Here is a 20,183-nt window from a genome sequence, read left to right as displayed (position 1 = left end):
GGTCCCGCCCCCGGAGGCTCCTCCCGTGGCCCCGCCCCCGGAGGCTCTTGGAGTCCCGCCCCCACGGCTCACCGCCCCCCTCCCCACCCCCCACCCCACCCCACCCCACCCCCAGGAGTACGCATGACTTGGTGGCCATGGACGGCTGGCTGTATGCCGTGGGGGGCAACGATGGCAGCTCCAGCCTCAACTCCATCGAGAAGTACAACCCGAGGACCAACAAGTGGGTGGCCGCGTCCTGCATGTTCACGCGGCGCAGCAGCGTGGGCGTGGCAGTGCTCGAGCTGCTCAACTTCCCGCCCCCCTCTTCGCCCACGCTGTCCGTGTCGTCCACCAGCCTCTGACCCGCGGCGCGGACTGCACCAGAGGCCCGGCCCCGCGGCCTCCTACATGCCTTAAGCCCCACAGGGCGGCCCCAGCGCCTCACGTGTCAGGGGCGGGGTGCTCGGCCCCCACCAGGAAAGTCCTCCCTGTCTGTCCTTGTCTCTGCGTCGAGACCGTCCGTTTCTGTGTTCATTTCTCAGTGTCTGTTTATGTGTGTGCCATTTATTTACTTACTGGTTTGTTTGTTTATTATTTATTGATCGGTGAGCAGCGCAGCACTAACTAGTTTACACGTTTCCCCTTGAAGTGTCCTGTGTCTCTGGGACCAAGCTGCCTTCCCAGGTGTCCTCCTGCTCCACTGGGGGCACCAAGGAGCGATGGGGGTGGACACTTGCATTGCGCATGGGTCAGAGGCGAACTCAGACTCTGTAGACCTGGAGGGACTGAGGGGGCAGGTACAGAGCAGCAGGCCAGGGTTAGTGGGGTGAGGGTTTTCTGAGCAGGTGCAGACCCTTCCAGCCTGGGCTTTGCACACCACCCCTACCTTGCCCAGCCAGGCACGCTCCCAAGAAGGACATGAAGCAAGCTTCCTTCTCCTGGGCATGGTGTCTCTTCTCGATCCTGCACTGAGCTGAGCACAAGCGTGCCACAGACCCCAGATAGCAATATGAGCCAACTTGAACAATAAACATGTTTCTTGGGCTCTGTGGGCTTGAGGCTGAGTGTACATCTCCACCCTTTGGGGTCTTATCTGGGGTGACCAGGAGGGCCTGGGGACAGGTGTGCAGCTGGGCTGAGGCTCTGCTTTGGCATCTGGGGGCTTTGAGGCAGCAGCATCACGTCCAGGTGGGTCAGGGATGTGATGTCGTGGATGAGCACCCAACCAGGAGTGTGGTTCGCTGTCAGCCTGGTCCTGAGAGGCCCTCGTGGTCCCATCTCATCCCAGGCTCTGGAGAGAGGGGAGTGCACAGTACTACCCCTACCTCACCATGATGGTCCTGGGTGCACCCAGGAGGTTCGTGGCTTCCTTCTTGGACCTTGGCCTGGGGTGAGGTTTGGGTTGAAGCAGGAGAGGTTGGGGGAGGGTCCTGGCTTCCCCTTCCCCAAAGTTATAAACTCCTGTTTTAGCAGCTGAGAGCGAGCACACACCCCCTTGCAGTCAGTGGTGACTGAGACCGTGGCATTTAGGTGGAAACAGGATGTATGCTCTCCATGGGGAGTGGTGGTATTGGGAGGAGGGAGCCCTAGGCTCACAGAGCTCCAGCCACAGGCAACCCCAGGCAACCCCAGGCAACCCCAGCCCGAGTGCGGCCGGCCAAGTACTCACAAACCAGGTCTTTGAGGCTCCTCCCATACAGATTGGAGGCTGAGATGGGTTTTCTTGGCTGGCCCAGGGGAGAAGACTCCTCCCCACCCCCCACCCCCACCCCACAGCGACTCCAGCCTGGCCTGAATGTGTGGGGGACCCAGGTCGGAGAACTGAAACGCTTCGGCCCAGGTGAGGGCCGGGTCCCTCCCGGAAAGGCTCCACCCTCGTCCGGCCCTCAGGCATAGGGCAAGACTTCCCAGAGCTCCGCCTGGGAGGCGGGACAGGAGGCTCAGTACAGAGGGACCCAGACCGGTCGACCTGTTCAACTTGGGCCCGCCGCCACCGCCGCCCATGGGGAACAGCCACTGCGTCCCTCAGGCCCCTAGGAGGCTCCGGGCGTCCTTCTCCAGAAAGCCTTCGCTGAAGGGAAATAGGTGAGGGGGTGGGGAGCCCAGCCTTGGTCCCTAGGTCACAGGGGTGTCCCTCAGTCTGCCTCAGGGACCAGGCTGTGAGCCCCCCTTCCCTTGTCCCCAGAGAGGATGGCGCAAGGAAGCTGGCTGGCCTGTTTGGCTCCGAGGCCGGTCCTGACCTGGACGCCACTGCTGACAAGATCTTCTACTACATCCCTGGGACGGTGAGCAGGCGGGTGGGCGTGCCCCAGCTCACAGGGGTGCGGTGGCGGTGGTCTCTGTGTGACTGTGTGTGCCTGCCCTATCTTCACTCAACTCAGGGTCTTCCCCTGTCAGCCTGGGTGGGAGTCAGACCCAGCACGAAGTGAGGAAGTAGACACTGCCCCGCCCTGGGGAGCTCATCTGGCCGAAAGTCTGAGCAGAGAGTGAAACTGCCAGCCACTGAGTCAGTGGGGGAGCGCCCGGCAGGGGCGGGCCGCAGGCGGGGCCTCCCGCAGTCTCTGCTACACCAGAGGGGGCACCATGGCCAGGCTATCCACTCAGAGCCATACCTGGGGTGTGTGCCCACCCCCGCCCTGGACTTGGGTGCGGGACAGCACGCCCAGGCACATTCGAGGTGGACCAAGCACATACAGCTGTGCTGCTGTGGCTGCCATCACTCTGAGAGAGTAAGGGCTTCAGGTGAACAGTGAGCCAGCCCAGGCCTCAGTTTCTCCCAGGGGGTGTCTTGGCATCCACCACTGCCTCATTCCACAGCAGCCTGCTGTGGTTTCCCCCCTACCAAGGCCACACAGCAAGGACATGGCTCCCACATGCTAGGCTACCTCTGAGCCAAATACCACCCCCTCTCACCCTGCCCAGCTCCTGAGGGGCTAAGGGTTAGCTGAGAGGGGAGACACACCCAGCCCTTTTCCCTAACCTGGATGGCATTGGGTATGGTGGGAGGCTCTGCTATCTGCAAAAGCCCCAGAATGTGAGGGAAATGATACCCCAATATCTTACCCCAGGCCAGAGAAGGAGGAACATTTGTCACTCTGGGTCAGGGATCCCACCCTGCACTCTTCTCACGCTGTTCCTTTGAGGCCTAGCAACTGGTGGGGGCTGCCAGAGCCCACCTTTCCAACCAGTTCCCATCAGGCTGGGAAGCCCAGGCCTGTCCCCTTTCCTGCCCTCTGAGGTCCCAGGGCTCCCTGCAGGCAAGTGCTGGTTTGAGAAACCATGCTGCCCCAGAGAGGTGGACAGGGCACTTCTGTCCAGGGTCTGGCTGGGCTGGGATAGAGTCCCTCCATGTGACTGCATCTCAGACCTCAACTCTGTCCAAACCCAGGACACATCATGTGACCCTGGTGGAATTGCATGAGATGTGGTGGCCCCGGTGGTCCTCACCTGCCAAGACATAGTAGCAGGAGAGGGGAGCAGGCCTGTTGAACCTGGGAGGGGAGGGGGCGCCAGGGGAGGAGCCACTTCTTAGGCCCTGCCCTGTGGTGGGTTCTGCACCTACAAATGAGCCAGCCCTGCCAAGGCTCTGAGCTGACTCCTCCCTAGGCCCTAAGGCTGAGCCTGGGCCACAGGGACAGCTACATGGCCCTTCCTGTTCATGGCCTATTTTTCATGGGTCCCATCCCTGAGTTGTTCCCCACACTGGGTGTGGGTACAGGAGGCCCCACCCAGAGGCAGGGAAGCCTCACATTCCTGGGCTTGCCCAAGGGGCAGCTTAGCTTGGCCAGGGCTCAGCAGCCCTCAAGGCAGCCCCTGCCAGCACCCAAATGGAGCATGGCCCCTCCCCCAACTCACCCCTGAGCCCCTAGACCTCAGCCCTTCTAGCCAGGGTGTCAGGTCAGTACCCATCCCTATCTGACATCCAATCTGATGATCAAGCCCCCAGTTAGAGAGGGTTCTCTGTGTGGCAAAATTGGCTAAGTGTTTGTGGGCCCCAACACTCCCTCCCCTCAGCAGACAGGCATCGAAGCCCCAGCACATCTCAGGCCTGGCCTAATTCTGGGGATGCAGCAGTGGGCAAAACAGACAAAGACCCTGTTCTCTTGGTGCCCCATCTCCATGACAGAGCCAGGTGATAAGTGTGTAAAAGATACAATAAGCCAGAAGTGGCTAGTGTGGAGAAAAATGAAGGAAGAAAGGTGTGCAGAGGGGTCAGGTAAGGCTACAGTGTTAGGTTATCCAGACAGGACCTCACGGAGAAGGTGACATCCGAGCCACGTCCTGATGGTGAGAAGAGAATGGGACTGAGTGGTGTGGGCAGAGGGAATAAGTATAAAGGCCCCAAGGCAGCCTGTGCCTGATATGGGCAAAGAGGACCCTTCGGGCCATTGCCAAGGCCTTGGCCTTCTCTGTGGGTGAGGTTAAGGGGCCTGACGCAGTCGGCACAGGCTCTCAAGGGCTGATGTGATGCATCTCTTTCCAGCTCCCCATTAACTGATGTGCTGGTAGCTTGAAATGGGCCATAGTGGGACTATTAACATGGAAACACCCCCCCACCACCACCCTGTGAAACCAGGTATTAAACACATAGCCAGCACTAGAGGCATGAGAGAGCTTTGAGCATCATCTGCCTCAGACACCCAAAAACCCCTCTGACCAACAAGTCTTGGGAGGCTGAATAATCAAAACACAGGCGCACGGGTTAGGAAATATCAAAAATACGGGTCGAATGTCCATTGAGTTCAGCCTTCGCCACCTCTACACTAGACCATGTCATGTTATGACATGTGTATTCTGCCACCATTTCCATATTAAGAGGCTGTGAGTGCGTATTGGGGTTCTGTACCTATGAGTGATGGTGTGTGTATGTTCCTAACCTTTGTATTATGTAACTGTGGGTGTGTGTATGGGTGGGGCAGCTGGCCCCAGGTCAGCGCCCCCCCCCCCCAAGCTCTGCTCCCCACAGGACATCCGGGGCCTGGAGAGCCAGCGAGAAAACCTAGAGCAGCCGTTCCTGAGTGTGTTCAAGAAGGGGCGGCGGAGGGTGCCCGTGAGGAATCTGGGCAAGGTTGTACACTATGCCAAGGTCCAGCTACGATTCCAGCATAGCCAGGTGGGGCCAGGCTGGGCCGCGTTGGCGGGGGTGCTTGGGTACCAGCCTGGGGCCTGGCCCCCAGCCCCTCAGATCAGCCGCCCTGCTCTCCCCCAGGACATCAGCAACTGCTATCTGGAGCTGTTCCCCTCCTACCTCTACTTCCAGGCCCATGGTTCCAAAGGACTCACCTTCCAGGTGAAGGGAAAGGGGCAAAGGGAGGAGTCTAGGGGCAGAGGGAGAGAGCAGCCTCTTGGGAGGTAGGTACCCATGTCTCACTAGGGGTCCCCCTTCCCCCGTGTGCTCTGGCAGGGGCTGTTACCACTGATGGAGCTGAGTGTCTGCCCGCTTGAGGGGTCCAGAGAGCATGCCTTCCAGATCACAGGTGTGTGGGGGGCATGAGTGGACCTGGCCCCCAGGAGGGGCCTCAGCTGGGGCTGCTCAGTGGCCTTGGCCTCGGGCTGAGCTTCAGAACCCTGGAGGGACCCCGAGTGCACTGAGGGATCCTGGCTTTTCCTCCAGTGGGCAGATGAGCACTTGCCAAGCTGGGGTGCAGGACAGCGGCCAGGAGACCTCCAGAGCTGTGAATGCAGCCCTGTTAGTGGCCGATGGTCCCAGATGGTGCCACAGGGTCCTCCTGTTCCAGGCCCTGGGGTGCCCATGGAACCCTTGAGTGGGACCTTTCCTGTGGGCTGCAGGCCCAGCCCACTCCACCCCTCTACCCCCAGGCCCGCTGCCTGCTCCCCTTCATGTGCTCTGCCCCAGCCAGGCTGAGCTGGGCCTCTGGCTGTACCACCTGGAAAAGCAGATAGCCCTCGTGGGAGGGCTGCAGCACTGCCACTCAGCGCCCCCGCAGGTCAGTCCTGGGAACCCCCACACCCCCTCCCTGTCCCCTCTGTGCCAACACCCTCCGCTGCCCCTGACCCCCCTTCGCCAGGGCCCCCCTGAGGACGAGCTGCCCTGGACTCTGCAGCGCAGGCTGACCCGGCTACGGAAGGCATCAGGGCATCAAATGGTGGGCAGCGCCGTCTGTGCCTCGAGGGTCAAGCTGCAGCATCTGCCCTCACAGGTGCATGGGGGCGGGGGGGAGGCGGTACCCAGGGGTGAGAGGAGATGGGGCCATGGGAGTGAGGACATGGGGGCACAGGGTGGGTGGGAGGAGATGGAGGGGTGAGGACGTGGGGGAGGGGTTGAGGATGTGGAGGCACACGGTAAGTGGGAAGAGATGAGGGAAGGCGCCGAGATGGGGGAGGGGTGAGGAGGTGGTGGCCCAAGGGGTGAGGAGATGAGGGAGGGGTTCAGGAGGCAAGTGGGGGCCAGGCCCTCACACACACTGGTGGAGCCCCCACTCTGCCTTTTGACCCCCTCACAGGAGCAATGGGACCGGCTCCTGGTCCTGTACCCAACATCCCTGGCTATCTTCTCCGAAGAAGCAGAGGGGCTTTGCTTTAAGGTGGGTCCCTCCCCACTGTGGACCCGCCCGGGAAACGCCCTGTGTGTGGGGGTGGGAGAGGGCAGTGGCTCAGGAGGAACCTGTATTTCGGGGCCTGTTGAGACAGTGTGCTGGCCCCACCCACCCGGCCTGCTGCCCTGGTCAGTCTGGTCTCAGCTGTGATGTGGCCAAGGAGGGGTCCCTGCATAAATATCCCTTATCATCCTAGAGGGTCCTCCACCATCAGCAGGACCATCACCTGGGGCAGGTGGCATGGGGGCAGAACCACTCCTGGGAGACACTGTTGTGCTGGGCCTGTACCTCTGAGTGGACATTTTCCTGGTGCCTGAGGGGCGTGTGTGTGTGTGTGTGTGTGTGTGTGTGTGTGTGTGTGTGTGTGTGTGTGTGTGTAGGAGGGTCCTCTGGGGCTGGAGTGTGTCTGTTGTGTGCATCACAGTAACTTTCTACTCTGGGGGTGATCATGGCCCTCAGTCACGGAGAAAAATGCAGGAGTGTTCCCCATAATTCCTTCCCAACCTACCCCCAGTCTTAGTAGGTGACCCAGTGGACTGGTCCCCAGAGGTATCCATCTGTGCCTGCCATTGGCTGATGAAGGCCCCACCCAGAGCCCAGGGGTAAAGAGATCCCTCAGGACCGACAGGGAGCGCCGGCCCCCCTCATGGATGTCAGCCTCAGCCCTGTCTTGCCCCCTGTCTTGCCCTCTGCCTGCCATCTGAAGGCCCAGCCCAGCTCTGGAGGGTGAGACAGAAGTATGGGCCCAGGCAGAGGCACAGGGTTTTGCCCCCAGACTCAGGCCCCATCTTCCATCACTGCGCCCACAGGGGGAGCTCCCACTCAGCGCTATCTGCATCAACCTGGAGGAGAAGGAGAAGCAGATCCGTTCTTTCCTGATCGAAGGTGGGCAGAGGCCTGGCTTGGGAGGGAGGGCATGAGCCTGGTGGGTGCCCCAGCTCTTCAGTGGGGCCTTGCAGGGACCTTTCTGCTTGCCAGGCCCCCCTCACGGTGTCTGTGTGCTAGGCCGCCTCATCAACACTATCCGCGTGCTGTGTGCCACCTATGAGGACTACAGCCACTGGCTACTGTGTCTGCAGACTATCTTGCCCAGGGACGGAGCCGCCCCTCCGGCTGGCCCTGAGAGTCTCGCAGGGCCGCGCGTGTCCGCACAGGTGAGGGGCCAACAGGGGGAGATACTGCCCCCACATCTCACGTTCTGGGCAGAAGGGTAGGTCTAGGGCAGGGGTGGTTACGGGGAGGGGCCCTGCTCTCTGTCTCACCTCCTCGCTCCCGGCCCCCTGCTGTCCAGGGCATGGGCGGTCGCCGAGGGTCACTCTCCTCAGATGGACAAACCAGCCGGGACTCGGGGTGCCCAGCACCCCCCTCCACCCACACCAGCCCCTCTGCCCCTGAGTCCTCGGTGCCATCCACCACCCGCTGCCCTGCCCAGGCTGTATCTGTGAGTATCAGGGGCTGGCGATGGGGCAAACAGAAGACAAGGGCAGGAGGTCATGAGGGCAGCCTGCCTGGGTCCCCATGGCACCCCATCCCAGGCAGGACCTGGAGGGAACTGGGCGCAGCCTCAGAGGACCGAGTGGGTGAGGGCCCTTGGGAACCTTCTGAAAGGTCTTTGGTCCCCACAGGAGCAGGCCAACCCTGGCTGCACCAGCGTCAGCAGGCAGAGGGCAGAACTGAGATGGAGCAGCATCAGCCGGTCACCCAGGAGTAAGGCCCGGGGTGAGGGGCCCAGCCTGGCCACCTCGTTGTACTTGGACCTGACCAAGGTGGGCCCAGCACACTGACCCAGTTCTCCCTCCCACCCTCCACCTCCCTGGCCTCCATCTCTCAGGCCAAGGTGGTCCTGGAGCCACCTAGAGGCCTTCTTGCACAGAGAAGGGAGGACTCGGGCCACCTCTAGCTCCAGGAAACCTGTCTCTTCTGCCTCTTGCCTGCAGCTGAGCAGACAGACACTAGAGGACGACCCTGAGGCCCCAGACCACCCTCCGAAGACCCCACACTCCCCACTCTATGCTGATCCCTACACACCACCTGCTATCTCCTACCACAAGATCACAGACGTCCAGGGCCTGGATGAGGTCAGTTCCCTGTGGGTGACAGAAAGGGCTAGATGTGTCCACAGCCTGAGGTCTGCTCAGGTCATGAGGAGTGGCCAGGGGGTTCTGGGGACAGGCATCCCTCCGCTCCCTGGAGGTTCTGGTCCAGGGCCTCAGGTCCCCACCCCTTTCCTGGCAGTTCCTCAGCGCAATGCAGAGCTCACTTGGACCTGAATCCTCGAGCCCATTCCCCTCGGTCCCTGTGTCTGTGCCTGCCGCTGACCCCAGCTCTGGACTCTCCAGTCCCCACTTGCTCTCCAAGAAGGGAGCCCTGCAGCCCAGAGCCTCTCAGCGGCACCGAGGCTCCATCAAGGGCCGGGGGCCACCACCCCCAGACTCCCCTCCGCATGTGAGTAGCCGCCCCCACCCCTGCCGGGTAAGGGGTTCTGTGGAGGGGTGGAAATAGTGTGGGGGCTCTGGGGCCCTGGGGGAGCAGGAGAGAAGGAAACAGGAAGACAGGGCGAGCTGAGACCAAAGACAGGAAGCAGCGCTGGGAGGGGGTGGGGGCGGGTAGAGGCCAGAAGGGAAGATCCACAGCCAGGAGGAAAAGGTAGGGCTATAGGGTCTGGCAGCTTCGGGGGCTGGTCTCCAAGCCTCCTCCCCCAGGGCCCAGGGCTCAGACTTGTGGTTGGGGTCCCCAGGTCTCCCCAGCGAGGAAAGTCTCAACCGACCCCCTGCCACCCCCCTCAGGTGAGTGAGGGCCCTTGCCTCTTTCTGAGGGAGCTCTGGGTATTGCTTCCTGAAGGCACAGGCGTCTTTGTCTTTGCCCTCCTCACCAGGTGGCCATCCCCCCAAGAGCTCTGGTAACATCTGGGACAAATCTTCATCTCCCTCCCACAAGCGGTGGCCCCGAGGAGGACCTGAGGCTGGGGGGGGGGCTCATCCAGTGGATCTGATGGCCTCTGGGTGACCGGTTCTCAGGACCCCCTGCCAGCACGGACCCTGGAGTGGAGGGTTGCAGCAGAGCCTTGGTCTTTCTATGTAGGGCCACAGGCCGACCGACATCCGATACCTGAACCCCATCCAGTGCTGAGTCAGTGTCTGATCCCAGCAGGGTGAAGGGTTCTCCAGGACTCTGAGTTTCCCTGGGCTCTGGAGGGGCCGGGAGGAGAGCATCATACTGAAGATGGCCTGACGACATGGCTGCACCACAGATCAGAGCAGGCCTCGTAGGAGGACCAAATTTCACCCTTTCCTCCAGGGAAGGACTGAGGGAGGCCACTCGACGCAGGCTTTACCTGGCGGTGGGAGAACGGCGCAGGTGGGAAGAAGGTCAGGTTAGTGAGGGTCAGAGAGCACGAGGGCAGGGAGGTCAGCGAAGTCTGAGAGACGTCACGAGCAGAGAGAGAAGGGTATTCTGGGTGAATGTCAGTAGGCTGCGGCTGGTCAGGAGAAACTACGAGACTAAACAGGAAAGAAAGAGAAGACTTTATTTGTGCTGTGTGTCCATGCATTTTCCACTCAGCAGTCAGGAGTCCCCCATCCTGGGGACCCTGTGCCCATGCCCACCTGGCACCCAGCCTGGTGGCCTCCACTGCTCTGCCACCCACCTTCCTGCCCCATCTCTGGCTCCTCAAAGCCTTGGGACAATCCCAAATGTCCAATCCCTTTATGTGACACCACCATGTTCCACCTCTGCACCTCGTCCAGGGTTCCCCAGAGGAGGGGCTCCGGCTTCTGCCCTACGGACCCCCACCCTGCAGGGGCTGCTGGAGCCCCCCTCCTACACGCCCCTACAGGCACCTGCTCACTGTCTTAGGCAGGAGCCAAGGCCCTTGGGGCTTAAGGGTCGCAGAGGCCTCAGAGGCTTTCACTACCCCAGCCCACTTGTCAACAAGGCAGAGAGTTCCCGGGACACCCCCTCCGGCCTGGAGGCCATCTAGTCCCCTACTCTTGCCCCCTGTGCCCAGATTTCCTGCTGCCCTGACACCTTCTAGGTTCCAGACCCTTATCCTGCCTCTCTCCCGTAACTAGATAACCCAATAAAATATAGGACGCCCAGTTAAATTTGATTTCAGATAAGCCACACAGAATTCGGTATAAGTACATCTCAAATACTGCATGTCTGAAATTCAAGTTTCACTGGCACCCTGTGTTTTTCTTAGCTGATCTGGCCGCCTTACTAGCCAGCTCCTTGCTCAGCACCTACCTAGCCACCTTCCAGAACCCCCTCCTCCCAGGTGGGAAGCACAGTCTTGGCCTTAGTCAGTGGTCGGACCTCTGGGTGGAATCCAGGGACACTGGCTCCTCCCTAGACTCCACAGAACATGGGGGTCAAAGGGCAAGACCTGAGGGCAGCACCTCGTCCTCAGCACCTGTGGCCGTTTCTTTGTCCTGTGTCTTCCTGGACCAACCCGGGTTCTAAGAGCTGGGTTTGCGGCTGGGGCTGCGGCTGCGGCTGGGGCTGCGGCTGCGGCTGGGGCGTCCCTGCCCCATCTGCTGGCGGAAGTAGTGGATGGCAGACAAGGTACCAATGTTGGCCAACAAGACTGCAAGAGAAACACAAAGCCTCCTGAGTGCCGGCTCCATTCCGGCCTGGTCACCACCTTCTACCCACATGGCCTGGCCCTCAAAGGGCAAGAGGAGGCCAGCAGGGCGCGGAGTGGGTCAGCAATGAGAGGAGCAAGGTCACGGGAGAAATCTGTGCTTCCCCATGCACCCCTCATCCCTGCTGGCCCAGCAGGTGAGACTGGACACCACTGGTCCTCCTGGGTACCAGCCCGCTCCTCCCCCAGGGCCCCCAAACCTGTTTTCCAGGCATCTGGGGTGTGCAGGTCTAATGTTCTCACAGCCCAGGTGGCAAAGGCCACAAACACCAGGCACATGTCATTCTGGCTGAAGGTAAATGAGGTGAGAGGATCTCGGGGCTCCCCTAGGAGAGAGAAGCATGCTCTGTGCTCTGGCAGCTCCACTCAGACTCATCTGTCCCAGATATGCTGTGAGTCACATCTTCCCGATGACACCTCTGTCCCAAGACCCAGGGTACTGTGTGGCATAGTTGAGTCAAGCTGACTTGAGCGGGTTGCCTCTGGGGTACCATTTCCTGGTTTCTAAAATATCTTCCAAGGAGAATGTGAGATGAAGTCTGTTGCGTGCCTGACCTGGCAGGCAGCAAGGCCTGAGTGGGAGCTGTCCCAGTGTCTACCATGCTAGAGGCGGCGGGGGGGGGGGGGGGGGGGGGCGGCAAGTCACTGCTGTCATCTGGGCCTGGATACAGAATGATGGTCAGTGCAGACAAATCCCCAAGTGGCTGTGGTGTCTAGCCTAGTCTGCCCCACCTGGATTATATCCCGCGACGGCCAGGAGCTAGTCCATCCTTCCCAGGTCATCCCTAAGCACCCCCCCCCACTGGCTCATGGCTTGGGGTCCTAGCCTGCCCCGCCCCAGCAGCCCTCCTGGCTGAACTCCCTGGACAGTATGTTCCCAGGACCTGGACAGCCATGGGGCCCACGCGACACGCACCTGCTTGCCTGACTGCCAGACTGCACTGCTCCGCTGTGTCTGGGGTAGGCTCTGGTGGGGTGCCAGGCCCCATGTCCCAGGGGACCAAGCCGGGGGGCTCCGTGGCCTGTAGCTGGAGAAGGGCAGCCAGCTCCAGCACGCCCCCCGACGAGTCCTCCCCGAGGAAGTGTTCATAGGCCTCGGGGATGGAGATGGGCACAGGGTCTCCAGGTGGAAGGGTTGGCACTGGCTCAGCCTGTGGGGGTTGGGCCACAGAGTGGCCCCCCCAGTGCCCAGACCTCTGGGCTTGACGGTCCTGGAAGAAGAATTCACACATGTCTGGCCACTGTACTTCGGCCAGGGCCTGGTCAGCTTCTGCCACCTCCTCAGCATCTTCATCTTCCTCCTCAATAGTGTCACAAAAAAAGAACTCATAGGCCTCTGGGAGGGTCACTGCAAAGCTGCTCCTGGACCTGGGCCCCACTGAAGCAGAGGGGGAAGGGGGAGGCAGGTGTTTGAGGATCCGAGGCCGGGGAGACCGGGGCCCAACTGCCATGGCGTCCCAGCCTCCAGGCTCCCCTCGGCCCCCCACTGCTGTCCTGGGGGATGAGGGCCGGGCTGTGGCTGGTGAAGGTGGGCCTGAGGTCTCTCCTGAACCTGGCTCCTCAGGGCTGGGCACAGCCATGGAAAATCGCACTTTCTTCTTCCTGGGTGCTTGGACAGGGCCTAGTGGGGGCTCCCCTGAGTGATGGCCAGCGGCACCTGCTGAAGGCTCCTCCCTGGGCTTCTCTCGGTGTCCTCCTGGAGACACAATAGGGCTCAAACATGGCTTGGCCGTTGGGGCAACCTCCACCTTCACCATGTCAGGCCCTGCCTGGGGAATGGGAGCAGGTGTAGACACACCCACGTCAGATTGGGCCTTGGAAACAAGGTGAGGCAGAACAAGTGTAGATAAATCCACCTCCTGCTTAACCACTGGGCCTAGCATAGGCAGGTCTGTGTCCAGTTTAGACTTGGAGGCAGGTGTAGACAGAGCCGCATCTGACTTAGCCATTGAGATATCTGGATGAGTCTCCTGGGCAGGTGTGGACACAGTGTGTAGCTCAGCTCCAGGGGTCATGCTGAGTAGGTTTGTACCTTCCTTGGTCGCAGGGACAGGTGTAGACAGATCCGGATCTATTCCTTGCCTGGTTACCTGCGCAGGGGCTGCTGCAGACTCTGGACACAGTGCATCCTGCCCGGTTCCTGCTGTCTGCTCTGCTGTCCCAGCTGAGAGACCCTTCCCCCTGGACCCAGCCAGGCCAAGGCCCTCCTTGGGCCTGACCTCAGCAAGCAGCAGGGAACCCTGCTGGGTGGGAGCAGAGCCTGGGGCACTCAAGCACCCACCCCCCTTGGCTCCAGCAGCACGCCTCTTCTTTCGTCTAGGGCTGCGTGGCGGGGCTCCAGGGCTTCCAGGGGGGCTCTGCGGAGCTATGCTGCAGCCAGGAGACTCAGAGCTCTGCGGAGGCTCACCAGGCAGACTAGGGGCAGGGCCCTGGGGGGCTGGCCCCTGCAGAAGCCTCTGCATCTTGTCTCTGGAAGACACTGGCCCTAGAAGGGACAAGCTCTGGCCCAGGGGGGCAGCGTCAGATCTAAGGGACAGCAAAGCTTCTGACCGTGCAGACGTGCTAGGCGTCTGCTGATCGGCCCCCAGGGCCAAGACAGGCTCACGCCAAGACCTGCTGACCAGCGACCGGGTAGCTGCCTTGTCCTCCCCCTTGAAGCCAAGCCAGCCCCTCCCCCTGGAAGCTGGCTGCCCCCCAAGAAGGGGTGGAGGCCCAGGAGGACTGCTGCCACTGCTGTCCCCTTGGTCAATGTCACTGGACAAGAGCTCATCCCCCGAGGCCAGGCTGGCCTGCAGGAGGCCACACTCCTCCGTTGCAGCCGAAAACTCAGCCCAGTCCTGGTCACTCAGCTGGATGCTGTACTGGAAGTTTTCCATTTCAGGTCAGCAGAGGACTTGAGCAGCAGAGCTTGAGGCCAGGCGGGGTCTTCGTGGACCCAGGTCCCGGGCACCAGCCGGCATACAATCGCTGGGGTGCCCCCCACCTCCTTGGCTCGGGGGCCAGCACTCCATGTGCTTCCTGAAAGAAAGCAAAACGGGGAAACCTGAAGGAAGCTGAGTGGCTGTCAGAACCGACCCTTCCTCCAAGTTAGAAAACCTGTAACTCCCACTTATCCTATTTCCAAACTGACCCCAAATAATAAACTTGTAATGATACATTGTTAGATTCCTAGAATCAAATATGGCTTAGATTAATGACGTACACTAAAAAATAGGGGTTCCTCCTGTTTAAAATTTTGTCCCCAGAAGCGGTTTTCTTCACATCTTTGAGCCTTTTCTGTTCCACTGGGTCAGCTCCGCCTTCTCCAACCTTCCTCCAGAATTGCAGGCACCAGGGTAAACTTTATACAGCAAAGCCCATTTCAAGGGTCACTCACTGGGAGTCAGCTCACCTGGGCGATGGTCAGCCCTGGTCTATCCCAGCACGCCTCAGGTGGCAGCAGGTCATGGAGGGGCCACAGTGTCCAGCAGGTGACCAACCTTTGCTGATGACCTTCCACCAGCCTTGGCTGGGACAGGCTTCTGGGCTTCCACTGAGATCATCAAGGTCACACTAGTGCTGGCTAGAGCCCTCTCAGGGGTCAGCAGGGAGTGCCTGGCTCTGCCCCCTGCCTAGGCAGGAAGTCACAGAACAGAAATGAGCCTCCTAACTCCCGGTGGACCACTAGGGCCATCCTCAAGGTCTCTGCCCCTCACCCAGGCCTGCCCGGCTGGCAGAGCTCCCTGCTTCTGCCTCTTCTCAGTGAACAGAGGTGACCCTAACTGCTTGAGAGCCCCTAGTGTCTTGGCCTCCTATGGGAAGAGCTCTTTGGCCTTTGGTCAGCTACCACTACACCCAGGGAGGTGGGAGGTCACTCTGGCCAGGCCAGTGCTGAGATGAAGATGCCTTGAGACCAGAGCACTGTGCCTTCCGGACCCCTGAAATTTGCCCTCCTCACTGGCCCTTGGGGAAGTCCCTCTGTCTGACTTTGGGACTCCTTAGGGTGGGAATGAGGGACTAACAGTGTCGTACCTGGGACCCTGTGGCCAGCCAGGGCAATGGAGCTGGGCGTCCGAGCTGCCTGTCCCAGAGCAGCATGGTGCTGGGCTCACCACGCAGGCCCCACCCCCACTGCCAAAAATACCCCGTCCCTGTGGTCACATGTCTCCTGCCAGCAGTCAGGGTCCAGGACACAAATAGATGGCATTTGGGGAGCCTCCAGCTCTGTGAGGGACGCCATCCTGATCAGGTCAGATGCTGGCCAGAGAATGCTGACCTGCGATCAGTCCTGCACGGGCCTCCTTTTCCCAGGCTGAAGGCCACTGTGCACTTCATCTCCTGGCCCAGGCTGATCTTCCCTCTTAAAGTGGCCCCACCCGCTGCAAAACCTCAGGCCCTGTGCTAGCAACTCCACCTTCCACCCCCCATCAACCGATGCCCTTCCGGGTCTTAGGGCTTTACCTTGTTACCTGTGTGGAATATAAAGCGTTGCAGAGTGTTAAGTGGGAAATCACCATTCCAGAACGTTCCTAGAGGTCCTTTGGAGGTGGGCTGCTGCTGACCAGGGGTGGAATAGGGGAGCAAGGCTTGTACCTCTCTCCTCTGGCCTCAGAATGCTCACTGGCCCCTTCCCCGGCAGCACGGCTGAACCTGCCAGTGGGGCTCAAGGGACAAGTGGGGTCACTGAGGGCTCTTGGTGGCAGGAACCCCAAGGAGTATGGGCCTTGGGCCTCTAGAGAGGGTTGGGAGGGTTCAGGGGTGGAAAATGGGTTACACCCCACCAGCACCTCTCCTGACCTAGGCTCCTGTAGACGGGCCCAAGAGGCAGGTGGCAGCACAAAGTCTGATCCTCCAAGAAAGGGAGCCTGGCGCTGCCACCCCCAGCTGAACCAGTCACCAAGAGTAGGCAGGCAGGGTTGACAGGGCCTCAGAAACGGGCCTCCAGAATAACACCTCCCATTCCAGGCCCTCATGAGCACTTTTCCTAAAACTTGTCCATCCTGAGAGGGGGCACAAAGAGGACTTTTTCACAGTTGAGCTTGGTGGGGCACAGAGAGGGTGAATGACTTGCACACGACCACACAGCTGGCAAATGGCAGAGCTGGGTCCCAAAGCCCCTACTCTTAGCCCTTCTCCAGGCTGACATTGCCCATCCCCATGCAGGTCCCTGTGACACCCACGCCTGTGGCTTCCAGGCTAGGGGACATGAAGAGGGAGTCGGGGAGCCAGACAGCAAACATCTAAACAAACAGGTCAGTGAGATCATTTCTGACAGCAACATAACGTAAGAAGGGAATATTGTGGTGAGAAGGGGTGCCCTGGATGGGCCGGAGACTCTTCTCTGAGAACAGGGCCTTGGAGGGCCTGAGAGGGTGGGAGACAACAAGGGCCAAGGCTGTGAGCGTGATGATGGTGGAAGCAGCTTCACAAAGGATGAGAGAGGCTGGGACGCTTTGATTCCCGGTAAACGAGCCAGCATAGCACACATGCGGGAAGCATGTAGCTGCTGCCGGACCCCACCCGCAAAGGACCCCGCCTGCGGGCGTCTGCCCCCTGGCCACCGTGCACAAGCCAGCCTGGCCTGTAGTGAGCTTTATACAAGTGGAACTGGACCCTAAGAAACTTTCTGTTCTAGTCCCCTTATTGTGGTCTCCCGTGAGTCTCCGGTACTGCCCACACCAAACGTTCACTTCTGTGTCTCTGACACCAGCTGGGTGTCCTACAGTTTCACTCAAGTCTGACACCCTTTACCTGGAGACACAGGTGAGTGCTCAGTCCCACAGGACTGCCCCCCTTCAGATGCCAGTCACAAGCAGCAGGTCCTCAGGGTACTGGCAACTTCTGTCCAACTTGGCTACAAACCAGAGTTTCCCATGACCCCTCCATCTTGGATTCGATTAATTTACCAGAGTGGCTCTCAGAGGTCAGGGAAACGCTTACTTACGTTTACCAGTTTATTGTAAGAGGGTGTGATAAAGGGTACAGATGAACAGCCAGATAAGGGAGATGGATAGGGTGAGGTATGTGGGAAGGGCATGGAGCTTCCATACCCTGTCCAGGGTGACACTCTCCCTGCACCTCCATGTGTTCACCAACCTGGAAGCTCTCTGAACCCCATACTACTGGGATTTTATGGAGGCTTCCTCACATAAGCATGATGGACCATTAACTCCACTTCCAGCCCCTCTCTCCTCTCTGGAAGATGGGGGGCTGGGGTTGAAAATTGCAAGCTTCTAATCATGGCTGGTCTTCCTGATGACCATCCCCAACCAAAAGCCTCCCCGGAGTTGCCTCATTAGAACAAAAGATGGTCCTGGCACTCTTATCACTTAGGAATTTACAAGGGTTTCAATAGCTCTGTGCCAGGAACAGGGCAGAAACCAATATGTGTATTTTCTACGATCTCATAGTCGGCCTCCTTTGAGCCTCAGCATGCTTTGGAGTCGGACACCTCAGGGGCTGTGCTGGTCAGCGTCACCACCAAGAGTGGTCCCACGTGTGAACGTACACATCCCTGCACCATTTTTCTGTGGATGGAAATCTGGGTTGTTCCACTTTGCAGCCATTATAAATAATGATGCTGTGAACATGCCAGAACATTTCTTTTGGAAAACCCGTGTCCTTGGTTTTGGAGAGGTCAGTGGGTGTGCTTGCTCAGCAGTTTTCCTGAGCGGCCGTGCACTCGCTCTGACAGCAGGACACACTCGGGTCGTCTGCACATCCTCATCGACGGTCATTGTCACCTCGAGTTCTGGAGGCTCCACAGTGGTGTCACACTGCGGTTTTAATTCACGTTTCCTTTGGAGTTGGCCACTGGCATTTCTTTTTCTGTGAAGGTGTGTGTCTTCTTGATGCTTCTGATGCTTTTATGTGCCTTTTCCTTATTGATTTATAGGGCTTGTGCATTCTGGATAAGAATTATTTATTGATGTCTGTGCGATTAATATCTTCTCCCTCAGTTTTGTCTTGTCACTCTCTTCACAGTGCCTTTTGATAAACAAATTTTATTTTATTTTTATTATTAAAGATTTTATTTATTCATTTGACAGAGCAAGAGAGCACAAGCAGGAGGAGCAGCAGAGGGAGAGGGAGAAGCAGACTCCCTGCTGAGCAAGGAGCCCGACATGGGGCTCGATCCCAGGACCCTGGGCTCATGACCCGAGCTGAAGGCAGACGCTTAACCATCTGAGCCACCCAAGTGCCCCGATAAACAGAAATTTAAAAAATTTTAATATAGTCCAGGTTATCAACAACTTCCTTTACATTATCATCTTTTCTGTTCTTTTTAAAAAAGATTTATTTCATTTATTTTTAAAGATTGATTTATTTACTTGAGTGAGAGAGCACGTGCGAGTCGGGAGAGGCAGAGGGAGAGAATCTCAAGCAGACTATGTGCTGAGCGCGGAGCCTGATGCGGGGCTCCATCTCACCACCCTGAGATCATGACCTGAACCGAAATCAAGAGTCAGAGGCTCAACCAACTACACCATCCCGGCGCCCCTCACCTTTTCTGTTCTTTTAAAGAACTCTTTGCCTGCCCCAAAGTCAGAAAGATTTTGTAAAGATACCCTTGCACATTTGTTTAAAGCTTTGTGGTTTTACCTTTCCTATTGGATCTGCAACCCACCGGTGTGGATTTTCGTGGATGGTGGGTGATGGGGGTCCCGTCACACTTTTTGTTTCCATGTGGACACCTAGTTGGCCCAGTGCCACGTCAAGGCTCGGGGGCACGCGTGGTGGGTCTGTCTACTGAGACACAGCAGCACAGTCCCACGTGGGGCTGGAGCCCTGCAAGGTGAGAAGTTCGGAGGGTTTGGGGCAAGAGCTTTTCAACAGTTGCCCAGGCTGCGCTGGGAGAAGAGAATACAGAGCTTGCAGGGAGGCAGGGAGGCCAGCTCTGAGGCTGTGAGGAGGGAGCAGGTAGACCAGGGTGATGGAGGGAAGGGTCTTCCCTGAGGAGGACTGAGCTCCACCCTGAGGCCCTCACTTCCTCCTCTCCCACCCAGTCACGGAGGACCTCCTTGTAGGGGGCAGTGGAGGGAAGTCCGCTGTAAGATGAGGGAACCAGGCCGAGCTCTACAGCATCAGGACATGCTCCACAGAGATGTTACATCATGGGGGAGACCTGGGCCAGGGACCAGATGGACAGATGGGCAGTCAGACACACATCCCACGGAGTGGGGAACAGGGGCACGAGCAGGAAGAGGTGCGCAAGGAGAGAAGGCGGCCTGCTGTACCGCTGGGGGCCACCTGAGGGCATCAGGACTCCACTGGAAGCGGACAGAGCGCAGCCCTTCCTGCCCTGGGAGGATGGATCATCAGGGGATGCTGGGCCCCCTTTCCTGAAGCCATGTAGTCCCCTTTGAGGCCTTGGCCTGGTGACAGTAAGCCCTCAAAAATAAGAAAGTAAGAGCCAACTTTTAATGAGTACCTATTATATGCCAAGCAGTATGTTTTACACAGACTATGGGATTTTAACTTAAAAAAAATAATTTTATTGAGGTATAATTTACATACAATAAACTGCACATATTTGAGTGTGAAATTTGCTAAGTTTTGACATTCGTGATGCCCAGGAAGCCATCACCACAATCCAGAGAGTGAACACGCCCATCACCCCTAAAGGTTCCTGTGCCCTGCGTGATGCCTCCTTCCCTACCCTCAAGCTAACCATCAGTCTGCATTGGTTCACTACAGTTAGGTGACATTGTCTAGAACTTCACGTAAATAGGGTTATAAAGTAAGTACTCATCTGTACGGTGCAAAAGAGTACAGTATGTCTGGGTTCTGTGACTCGGCATAATTTGAGATTCATCCATTATATTGTATATACCAATAGTTCTTTTTTAAAATAAGGATTTTATTTATTTATTTGAGAGAGAGAGAGCACAAGTGCAGAGAGGGGGAGAGAGAATCCTACACAGGCTCCACGCCCAGCACAGAGCCTGAGGCAGGGCTTGATCTCACCGAGACCATGACCTGAGCTGAAACCAGGAGGCAGAGGCTCAACCGACTGAGACACC

The 20,183-nt window shown here is 58.6% G+C and overlaps 3 protein-coding genes across 10 annotated transcripts in view; 2 read left to right on the top strand and 1 right to left on the bottom strand.

Annotated features, from left to right (window-relative positions):
• KLHL17 (kelch like family member 17) overlaps positions 1–345 on the top strand; it is a 5,295-nt gene extending 4,950 nt beyond the window's left edge. For both annotated transcript variants that reach the window (XM_073903571.1, XM_025856737.2), the window contains one exon: positions 116–345. In XM_073903571.1, the coding sequence (XP_073759672.1) occupies positions 116–344 (229 nt within the window). In that variant the 3' untranslated portion in view covers position 345. The remainder of the gene's footprint in view (positions 1–115) is intronic.
• A 1,589-nt stretch (positions 346–1,934) lies between these two features.
• On the top strand, positions 1,935–9,679 carry PLEKHN1 (pleckstrin homology domain containing N1). The gene is given in 17 exon segments (XM_073903572.1): positions 1,935–2,067; positions 2,168–2,267; positions 4,949–5,095; positions 5,192–5,272; positions 5,387–5,459; positions 5,803–5,930; positions 6,012–6,143; positions 6,447–6,527; positions 7,349–7,424; positions 7,545–7,693; positions 7,831–7,980; positions 8,165–8,305; positions 8,477–8,617; positions 8,775–8,984; positions 9,277–9,325; positions 9,415–9,503; positions 9,505–9,679. Coding segments are annotated over 17 exon segments (1,857 nt in total). The 5' UTR covers positions 1,935–1,984; the 3' UTR covers positions 9,532–9,679.
• Positions 9,680–10,136: 457 nt separating this feature from the next.
• The window catches only part of PERM1 (PPARGC1 and ESRR induced regulator, muscle 1), a 19,029-nt gene continuing 8,982 nt past the window's right edge, over positions 10,137–20,183 (bottom strand). Inside the window, exons 1-5 of one of the 7 annotated variants that reach the window (XM_073903564.1) lie at positions 15,193–15,574; positions 14,573–14,792; positions 12,098–14,199; positions 11,382–11,507; positions 10,137–11,124 (exon numbers count right to left, since the gene is read on the bottom strand). In XM_073903564.1, coding sequence (XP_073759665.1) covers positions 10,997–11,124; positions 11,382–11,507; positions 12,098–14,057 — 2,214 coding nt within the window. In that variant the 5' untranslated portion in view covers positions 14,058–14,199; positions 14,573–14,792; positions 15,193–15,574 and the 3' untranslated portion in view covers positions 10,137–10,996. The other 6 variants (XM_073903565.1, XM_073903562.1, XM_025855772.2 and 3 more) reach the window with 6 other exon arrangements.

This window comes from Callorhinus ursinus, unplaced genomic scaffold (assembly GCF_003265705.2).
Source record: "Callorhinus ursinus isolate GAN/ISIS: 27379988/994484 unplaced genomic scaffold, GSC_fseal_2.0 scaffold18, whole genome shotgun sequence".
NCBI classification, from domain to species: domain Eukaryota; kingdom Metazoa; phylum Chordata; class Mammalia; order Carnivora; family Otariidae; genus Callorhinus; species Callorhinus ursinus.
The sequence above is the reverse complement of the archived record's forward strand: the minus strand, read 5'-3'. Positions and strand labels throughout refer to the sequence as shown.